The sequence below is a fragment of the Pygoscelis adeliae genome, unplaced genomic scaffold, assembly GCF_000699105.1.
Source record: "Pygoscelis adeliae isolate BGI_AS28 unplaced genomic scaffold, ASM69910v1 Scaffold137, whole genome shotgun sequence".
Taxonomy (NCBI): Eukaryota; Metazoa; Chordata; class Aves; order Sphenisciformes; family Spheniscidae; genus Pygoscelis; species Pygoscelis adeliae.
The window spans coordinates 1,052,330-1,062,765 of record NW_008825099.1 but is presented as its reverse complement, the minus strand read 5'-3'; the positions used below and the strand labels follow the sequence as shown (position 1 = coordinate 1,062,765).

Genomic DNA, 10,436 nt, shown 5'->3' with positions numbered 1-10,436 from the left:
TAGAGATCAGGTCAGTAGAGGGATCTTTGCATCAGCTTCTGAATGAATGTGAGCAGGGTGTCAAGCACTGCCACATCCTTTTCTGTGTTGTTAGGACAGAAGATGGGGTAGATAAAATCTGCATGATGGTATCTTTTCTTCTAATATCTACAGTCTAGTTGAAATAGAAGAAAATGGGGATACAACATTGTAGTCGTGATTAAAAGTTGATGACAGGATACAAGAAATGTTATATGAGCCAAAATCTGTATTTGAACAGAAAGCAGAATGTTAACTATCAGTACTAAAAAAAACTTAATAGCTTTTTGAGTTGATATGAAAACTTACTTGGAAGAACCAAAGGAGTGTTCTTGTTTCTGTTAAAGAAAGCCTCAAACAGGCTAGCATCAGCTTTATTCTTTATCGAGCAAGTGCTCTGTTGGGTAGGCTTTCTCTATAGGAAGGTCAGGGATGGGTTGGGTAGGTCAGAGTTGTCTGGAAATGTTACTGATGAGAAGCTGTAAAAAATACTAGTGTGAACTGTTCCTCAAAGCAGAAGTATGATGAAAAATTGCACTTCAAGAGACTGTTCTCGTTAAAAATTATGTGGAATTCCCTCAGGAAATCTCCTTCAAACAGCTGTTTGTATCACTTTGGTCTCTGGTTAAGCATGAGAGATCACAATGCATGCCCCAAACTTGTATGGTAGACTTGTTGTCGTACAACTTCCTTCCATCCGCAAATCCAGAAATTTCTTGGAAAGCTCCGAATCAGATACTTTCCGTGAAAACTTCTACCTCTTTAGCTAATGGACTGGTCTTGCTTTGTTGTGGTTTTTTTTCCCCTTTAAATTTAATCCCTATCTGGCTCTGCTTCTTGATAGTTGAACCAAACATACTAAATGAAGCTATATACTATTTATACTGAAAACTAGCATGAAGGAAAACAACTGTGGATGTTTTATCAAGGCCATACTGGAAATTTCTAAATGCACTTGTGGTTTTTTGTGATCTGGTAGTTCTTCCAGGCAATTCAACCTTCATTGATGTGGTTTTATATGTATGTTTTTAAAATTATTTCAGGCAAAACGAAAATATGGAAAACACAAAATATTGTACCTACTGTATCAGATAGGTGTGCAGGTTTGTTAATTGATGGCTTTGAGAGTTTTTTTTTTACATTTAATTTTGTCTTTGTTTTTACAGGAAATAATGAAAAAAGCGTGCCACAACTCTTGATCAGAGACCTGAAATTTGAGAAGAAGTCATTAGCTAAGCTCATGTTTTCTCCTGATCAAGAAAATCATCCATCAAAAGCACCAGTAAAATATGGTGAATTGATTGTATTAGGGTAAGTGTATGTGTCTTGGTTGGAAGTGAGAATGGAGGTAGAATTTCAGGGTGCACTTAAAGCAGATAAAATGCAGGTTACTGTGAGAGATGGTCCCACCACCTCTCGCTTGGACTCCCTCTTTTGCAGTGTATCTAGTGAGCATGCAACTAAATGGTGAGTTGATCAGCTTTTCTTTGGTAGCTGATCTCATGTAAGGGAGGGAGTGGAGGGAGGGTTAGCTTTTTCAGTGGCAACCAGGTGTTATACGGAATGTGATGTATTGGAAAATTGCACTGCAGCACGCATACTTTTTTGTGACAACATGAGTGTGGAGGTAGGGCTCAAAACAGCTGAGTAGTCATAAGTTTATTTTTGGCTCTTGTGTTCTTCCCAGTGTTTCATGACAAAGGCAGTGAATTTGTGAAGGGTTTCCCAGTTGGTTCCAGGTTGTACCTAGACAGATGACTAATGTGATAATGTGGAAGGAGAGATAGGTTCCCTAGGACTAGAAGTAAAATGAAAGGAGTTTTATAAGAACATGGTAGCTGACTCTCTATTATCCAAGTGCAAACAGAAGATGTTAATAAAGCAGGTTTGCTGGCTGGCCTGTTTATGTTGACATGTTCAAAGCGAGGGTCAGAGGGTTTTCTGGTAGATTAAATCAGAGTCTCTGAGGACAGTATGTCTGTTCTTACACGGGGTTTTTTCCAACCAAAATTCTCTAAAATATTACCTCTCCACCAGGCTTGGTGAGTGTCTAGATTCTTTCATTTACAGTGTGAACACACCATGTAGAGATAAAGCTACAGATAAGCATATAACCTTAGTTGTTTTCATGTTTGGGACCAGAGTCTCTTTTGCTTGTCAATAGCAGCTTTGAGATTAATCTGGGTAGCATTCCTTGCTCTACAAGCTTTGTGTGCATATGCTGTAATTCCATGGGCATGTTTTAATATTGTTTATCAATTCTCAGATTTAAATAGATGTGATTAATTGGAAATCTGTAATTTTTTCAATACCGTACTATTTAAGAAGACTTTGTGCTTAGTATGAAAGTTCTTGTGGGTCTGTATCTTGTGAGAAGCTAAGTAATGCAGGAAGATGGACTTTGTTCTTTTTCTGTCTTTTTTGGTAGGTACAATGGGTCTCTCCCAAATGGAGATAGAGGAAGAAGAAAAAGTAGGTTTGCTTTATTTAAAAGGCCCAAGGCAAATGGGGTGAAACCTAGCACTGTGCATATTGCCTGTACCCCTCAAGCAGCAAAGGTAAGCTTGACTAGTTAAGTCCGATTTCTCCTGGTGCTGTCTAAAGAGTTCAGTGAAGTCAGGGCTGTTATGCTGAGATGAAATGATGTAAAAAGCATGAAGTTCTTGCTGCAAAAAGAATGGTTCGTGTTTATCCAAGTTTTTTTGGTACCTGTCAGGGTTAGCAAGAAACCGTTCAGCAAAACAAATCTGATGCCCAGTCCTTGCCATGTCCAGAAAGAAAAATATTTATTTTTGAAACATGAATGTTCAGGGCACAGGCTAGTCATGTAAAACACTTTCTATTTTGTTTTCCTTCCAAACTCACTACAGACATCTGTTCTGGCCTTCCTGTTTTCGCACTCATTCATGCTTTAGGGCTAACTTCGCTTCACGTGAAGCTGACTTTGAAATGGTCCTTTGCCAAAGCTCTCCGTGCACTTGCTATTCTGTCCAATGGGTAGGAGTTCCCCAGGGATAAGGACAGGTGGGTTTTGCAGGGCATGTTTTATACTCCTTGTAATCAAGTTCAGAGTTCCCATTAAGAAGCAGTAAAGGAAGGGCTTAGGTCCTGAAGTTGAATTGTATTTCATGTCAGAACTAATATATTATAGCTAAGGTATTACCATGAAATACTTCTGTATTGTGGCGATTCAAGTGTATGTGCAATTATGTTCAATAACAAATGGAGCATTTCTACTAAAACCAAGGGTATCTGAGAATGCTTAGTAGTTGTTTAGAGATCTCCTGTGTCGAGATCAGGCCCTTAAATACAGTAGTGTTAAGTGTTTGACTCCCTAAATACCTTGACACGTAAGAATATTGATTCCTAAATTATGGAATGGCATAAAGTATTCTGAAATCAAAAGCATTTTGCTAACCAAAGTTCTTGTAATAGAATTATATCTATAGGACATCTGTGAAAAGAACACTTACTTTTGCTCAGTCTTTATGGTCTTCAAGTAAGTGCTATTTAGCAGCACTTGTAGAAGAGTGTTTGTTCAGTTCCTTAGTTGCAGAATGAAAATCTAGACTAACAAAGTGAAACCTAGATTATTTTGCTACAACTTCTGCAACCTGTGCTGAGTTTCTCCATTTTACCCTGTTTACCACCACTACTTGTTATGTTTTTTGCCTATATCTTATTAATCATCACTGATTTTAGTATGAGCTCGGATGCCATTTTTAGAATGAAGTCCCTAAGTTTTTGTCCTCACTTTGCTGTTGGAGAAGTTCAGGCTGAGAAGGCCATGAAGGTGTTAGGTTCAGTTTTAGCCTTTGCACTCAGTTGTTTTGTACTTTTGTGTTAAGGCCAGCATTGCTTTAACACAAAGCATGACTAATAATATGTCTTGGTTACGTGTATTTTGTTGCAGTGTGCAGTGAAGAGACCAGTTTGGTCTGTTGCTGAATCAATCCTGCAGCTTTTTTTAATGGCCAGGACTGGTTTTTGTGAAGTTTAACTACAGGTGTATCATTAACAACCATCTGCCTTAATGCATTAATTGAGCAGAATAAGAGCCTGGTTATATATTTTGTCTGCTTTGCTGCTGTATTCAGAGTTATTGTTCCCTGGTTCAATAATATTTGGCATTTTTTCCATAGGCAATAAGTAATAAGGACCAACACAGCATATCTTATACTTTGTCTCGGGCCCAGACTGTAGTAGTTGAATATACACATGACAGCAACACAGATATGTTTCAGGTATGTGAAGTAAATATGATATATAAATGTATTCTCACTTTGGTAGTTTCTGCAAGACATCCTCTCAACAGGCTTTTTCCCTCAGACCCAAAAGTTTGCGTGTGTCACTTTCTGCACTTTACTATTCAGAGACGTTTAATTCTGTTCATTCCCAAGGCCCATCACATGAACAAGGCTGTATATCTGTGCATCTCTCTTAGGCTTGGTCAGAGGTGAAAGTTGTTTTTTTTGTGACTAATGCACAGGATTATGGTTTTGCCTTTGATTGCCAGTCTGCAAGTTACGTAACCTGTCTCCTAGTCCCTCCTTGCAAAATGAAGAATAAAGTGCACAGTTCTCTTTAAGCACTTGGAACTTTGCTTCTAGCATTTACAAAGAGATTTGGGATCAGCCAGTTGGAGACGGGGTGGTAGAAATGCAATGGGAACCTACAGAAAAGCTTTTGACACAACTAATATGAAAAATACCCCTAACTCCTTTAAGCAAACCCAGAAACAAGTCTAAAGCGCTGGGAAATGTGGAGAGAGGAGGCCCAGTTCTGATGTGCTGGCAGTTCAGAGCAACTTTGCTGCAGTTCCTGTATGTATGAGAAGGAACCACAAACATATTTGCAGCTGTGGTGTGCGCTCATATCTTAGAATTGTTTCCTGTTTTTCTCAAAAGGAAGGGTTTTGTTTTGGGGTTTTTTTGTGTGCTTTGTTCCTTCTGATTCCTGGACTGATCTTGCATTGATTTTTTTTTTTTTGTTGTCGCTAATTTATGGCAAGGAGTTTTGCTGTCACAGCATTTAGCTGTGACGCCACTGCAGGATCTAAGGAGGTGGGAGGTGTTGGTAAGTGGTGGAGGAAGCTGCTATGCAACTGCACATACCTACAACAGAGCAAAAGGGCTGTAACGAACTAACTGCAGCATAAGCTATTGTTTGTGTAAGTGTTCTCTCTTCAGGCATGCTGTGGCATGTATGCCGCTCTAAAATTGCCAGCGGCAATCCATGTGTGCTGATGGGTTATCCTGCTTAAGAAGCAATAGAAAAATACATTCTGACAAAGCAGTTTCAGTCTCATGAAAGCTCTCCAGCCTTCACCAAAAAGCACCTCAGGCTGTTGGGTCTCCTGCCCGGCAGGAGTTCTATTAATCAGTCTTAATATAACCAGCTATTTTATAAGAAGCTGTTGAGAGCTCTGAAACTGAGTGAAAGATGGTAGTGTGTAAGTGGGCTTTCAACCTGGCTACATGGATGTTTGGGAGAGGGATATAACTTCTCTTTATGCTTTAGAAGGAAAAGGACAAGATGAGTTGACTTGGAAAAGCAGTGAAACCCGCGCAATTCTATAAAACCCAGTAGAGTTGTGTGGGACTGCAAAACTCATTCTTCCATGCAACCAGAAAAGAAGGTGCAGCTACTAGAAAAATCTGGTTGTAGTCAGATGTTGTATTCCTGTTGTGTTCAGTGCATATTAATGTAACCCCTCCCCACCACCACAAACATCTTGTACCTGGTCTTTCCTGACAGATTTGCTGCTTCTCAGTGCCCCACCGGAGCTGGAGAGTCAGCTCACATAATCTAATTTTCCTATATCTACACCTCCACCTAGCCTGGCATTGTTCAGAATATTCTGGGCATGCAAAGTGACTGAATACCACTTTTCTTCCATCTAACTGCAGTTTCCTAGCTGTTTTGGCGCTGCTGCAGCTGGTCTGGCTGACCTGAATGTAACCTTTCTGATGAGAAGGCCTTCAATGGGAAGTCATCTCAGAATTGACTTAATTACATCATTTTATTTCCCGTTCCTTCACTTGGCTATATTCAGATTTCAGAATAACTTTGATCACACAGAGGTGGCATAACTCATCAATTCAGATTAGGCTTTAGAAACCTAAATTTAGATTGGTGGAGAGGAATGCTTCAAACTGGAATGTCATGATTTTTTTAAATGCTTTGAGTTTGAATATTCCTAGACCCAAAGCCAAACTTCTACATGGTTGTTTGTTTTTGTTTTGTTTTTTTTTTTTAAATCCCTTTCCAGATTGGTCGGTCAACGGAGAGTCCTATAGACTTTGTTGTGACAGACACAGTTCCTGGAAGTCAGAGTAATTCAGATACACAGTCTGTGCAGAGCACTATATCAAGGTTTGCCTGCAGAATCATATGTGAACGTAACCCTCCTTTTACAGCAAGAATATATGCTGCAGGATTTGACTCCTCAAAAAACATCTTTCTTGGGGTAAGGGAACTGTTTCTTTTTTCCTCCGAGTTCAATGCAGGCTTATTTTTAAACTAATTCATAGCTCCACTTCAGCCAAATTAAAAGTTATCATTGATGTGATTTCTCTTAGGAGAAAGCTGCGAAGTGGAAGACATCAGATGGGCAAATGGATGGGCTAACCACAAATGGTGTTCTTGTTATGCATCCCCGTAATGGATTTACAGAAGACTCCAAGCCAGGGGTGTGGCGAGAGATATCTGTCTGTGGGAATGTGTTCAGCCTCCGTGAAACCAGATCAGCTCAGCAGAGGGGAAAAATGGTAAGAGTAGTAACCGATGTTTTATGCAGCCTGTTTAAAATGGGTACAACCCTAAGTGGTGCAGCTTGGGCATAAACAGAGGCTGGAATCTGCCTCATTCAGTGTAGATGTCACCTCTGTAATTAGTTACACTGACTTCTTATGTGTCTGTGTTCATACATGAAGGTGTCTTGCTCAACCTGAATAACTGACATTTATCTGCAAACTAGTACTTAGTTGCAGATCTAGACTGCTCTCCTACATTGAGTTGCCAGTCTACTACGCTCTTCTGCAAACTGTCACAGTCATGCACACGTTTTAAAGAGTATTTTCCTGATTCTCCCTCTTGAGTTTAGGCTTTTAAGGTTTTCCCACTTTTCATTTCTTACAGAATAATAAAGAATAATTATAGTCTTATTGACACATGCCTATATACCTGGATATCCATTTCCACCTTGGCATTCTGAGTTTTCCTCTTCCTCTTGTTTCCAAAGCATTGGCGACATTTCAAGGAGATGATTGGTTTTAGTGTGACTTGGGATCTCTTAGTAAAAAGAAATGTTACATGAACGCTTATTTAAGTGATGCATTTAGCTAGGAATGCTGACAGCTGACTTTTTCTAGAGGAGAGGAAAGCCGTGCGTAAAGGTGTGTTTGAAGAAAACAGTCTAAAATGCGATGGAGGACTAAACAAGACTTGTCAAGTTTTGTTTTGTTTTTTTTCTTTAAAAAAGAGGGGAGGGAGAAGCTGACACTGGGCTCTCTATGGGTATCTTGCACAGGACAGTCAGGAGCTGCTTGAAACTTTTTGTCTGGATCTCCCAGGCAGATTTGTATTATGAAAGTGCCTTATGTTACTCTTCAGGTAACCTTAGGTGACGCCTCTCTCTTTCCCTTTGTCCATCACAAGGTTGAGAACGAAACGAACCAACTCCAAGATGGCTCTCTAATTGACCTGTGTGGAGCAACACTGCTGTGGCGCACTGCGGAAGGGCTTTCACGCACTCCTACTGTCAAGCACCTGGAGGCACTAAGACAGGAAATAAATGCGGCGAGGCCCCAGTGTCCCGTGGGGTTTAACACCTTGGCATTTCCCAGCATGAAGAGGAAAGATGTTGTAGACGAAAAGCAGCCGTGGGTGTATCTGAACTGTGGCCACGTCCACGGCTATCACAACTGGGGAAACAAAGAGGAGAGAGACGGCAAGGATCGCGAGTGTCCCATGTGCCGCTCCGTCGGCCCCTATGTGCCTCTGTGGCTTGGATGCGAAGCAGGATTTTATGTGGATGCAGGACCTCCAACTCATGCGTTCAGCCCATGTGGACACGTGTGCTCAGAAAAGACAACTGCATATTGGTCCCAAATTCCTCTTCCTCATGGTACTCACACTTTTCACGCAGCCTGTCCGTTCTGTGCACATCAGCTGGCTGGTGAGCAAGGTTACATCAGACTCATTTTCCAAGGACCTCTTGACTAACACATGTGTTACTGAGGACTGCAGTAAACTGATAAGCTAAGCGATTCTGATTTTTAAACCGTTTTTCGTATTCTCTGGGCTTTGCTGGTTTGCATTAAGATGAAGAATTTTTGGGTTTTTGTTACAACAGCTAAATCCCTCTCTATTGAGAAAAGTCTGGAAATGGAAGAAATGGGGGGAGAAGGGGGAGAACTGCTTTTTTTTAGCTAATAACTACTTCTGAAGAGGTGAAGTGTTGTAGAATGAACTTTGATGCCTTCCATTTAATGGTTTTGAATCACATGCCCACAGTGTTTGAAAGTTGTTTCATTCTTTTTGTATATGGAGGGTAAATAGTTCAAAGAACATTAGTTTACAGCTTGGATGCAAACATTGTAAAATATAACGTGTATATTAACTCTTTTCTATTTATCTTTATTATTGAAAATACGTAGAATGTTTAGAGAGTAGCATGGTCATAGTGTGTTCATCCAGCAATTGGATGTGTAGAGTAGTTCTGGATGGAGAAGGACGTGAGATGGAAATGGTAGAAAAATCTTTTTTAATCTAAAATACTGAGTTCTTAGAATAGTTAAAATGCTTTTTAAACAAAGCTAATGCAAATTATGATGGCATAAAGGTGTGCTTAACCATGTTGAAAGGTAGCTAAGAAGGACTTCTTAAAATGTCTTTTTGGTAGGACTGTACTTAAGATCTGGTTATGAGGAGAATATTTACCAGACTCTTTGAATATGCAACTTAGTCTAGATTAAGGATTTTTTTCTCCCTTCACGCTAACACATCTCTTTATTTAGCATTAGTGACATTTGTGAGGGTTTTTCCAATGTTAAACATTAACAAACCTGAAGGACGAGGCTCATTTTGTTCCTTGCCGTTTGGGGTGCGGGGTGAGGGGAGAGGCAGATGTGCCTGTGCACATGTGTGGGGAGCAGGGAGCAATTTGTGAATTGGCCAAGGCCACACCTTGTGACAGGCTTGTCAGTCGGATGTTCTGCCTTTCTGCTGGCCCGTTGCAAACTGGCACTTGGGCGCGCGGGAGCCACGGGCTTCACAGGCTTGCCTTTACCCTGCTGCGAGGAGCTGGCTGCAAATGCTCACCTAGGCCACGCACGGAACAAAGCTGAAGCCTGGTACCCAAGGGATGCGTGCCTGCGTCCTTGTGCAACTTGACACGATTGGCAGTCTATCAGGGGAGAGCTTGAGCCGAGACTGGACGGGACTCGTAGACCTCGGTGTGTGGGATGCTTGCGTAAGGTCTGCTCACGCTGAGGTGGGCTCTAGTTAGTAGTCTCTCCCTGCTCTCCCCTTCCTACCCTTCCTTTCCCTCTGTATCCACCAGAAAAGGCCAGTGCACTACATCCAGCTTTGCCGCTAACCCACTGTGCTTCATGGCAAATACACAACCTGACCTTTTAGGATTGAGTTGAGCTTTTTTGGCCAGCTTCATACTTTTTTAAAAAAATACGTACTGTATAATTGACGGTAGCAAATTTCTGTACTTTATAGCATAGCTTTAATTTTTCCTTTCGAAGCTATTCTAAAACTTTCTTGGTTTAAAAAGAGACCTGTGTTGCTTAGATGTCATGAATTATTTACTTTGACTGTCAATTGTTTCTCCATTTTTAAAAAGAAATTATATATATTGTTTGGTTCACTCAGGAAATGCATGTGTCAGGAAACCTGTATTATAAGTTCAGTTAGCTGTCATGTACAAGTAACTGCTGTTACTCCCTTTCCATAGAAATATAACTGATTTTGACATTTTCCAGATTATATGCATTAAGTAATGAAACTTATGCAGCAAGAAATCCCTGTATTGTAGTTGTTCTAATCATTTTATTCAAACTATAGTATACTGTAGTTTAATTTTTATTTGCAAATTAATTTATTCAAACTACGTGAGTAAACACTTTTCAAAAATAGAAATCTTGGGATTGTCTGCTTTGTTTCCGAGAGATGGGAAAGGTGGCTGGAGATGGCCCTTCTGCTGTCATGTAAGGTGTCTGTTCTGCACATGTGGATTAAGATGACTAAAAATAAGCAATTGTAGAGGGTTTGCACGTTATCCCGGTCGTGGATTTGAATGGCTCCTTTCACATGTGACCTTTCAATGTGTTTTATATTTAACCCTACATTAACAAAGGCGAGATTCTTGTTCAAAAGACATAGTTAAATGATCTCTTCCCTGAGTA

General features: G+C 40.4%; 1 protein-coding gene across 2 annotated transcripts; it reads left to right on the top strand.

Annotated features, from left to right (window-relative positions):
- Positions 1-1,189: 1,189 nt before the first annotated feature.
- On the top strand, positions 1,190-10,166 carry PELI1 (pellino E3 ubiquitin protein ligase 1). Of its 2 annotated transcripts, XR_663749.1 has the most exons (7): positions 1,190-1,329; positions 2,447-2,576; positions 4,161-4,262; positions 6,290-6,487; positions 6,600-6,788; positions 7,678-8,304; positions 8,435-8,444. XR_663749.1 is itself a non-coding variant. In XM_009327108.1 (6 exons), exons 1-6 carry the CDS (start codon positions 1,259-1,261, stop codon positions 8,242-8,244), a joined length of 1,257 nt encoding a protein of 418 aa, XP_009325383.1. In that variant the 5' UTR covers positions 1,190-1,258; the 3' UTR covers positions 8,245-10,166. The 2 variants fall into 2 exon arrangements, 1 of the variants encoding a protein (XP_009325383.1); XM_009327108.1 differs by having other exon boundaries at positions 7,678-10,166.
- Positions 10,167-10,436: the final 270 nt, after the last annotated feature.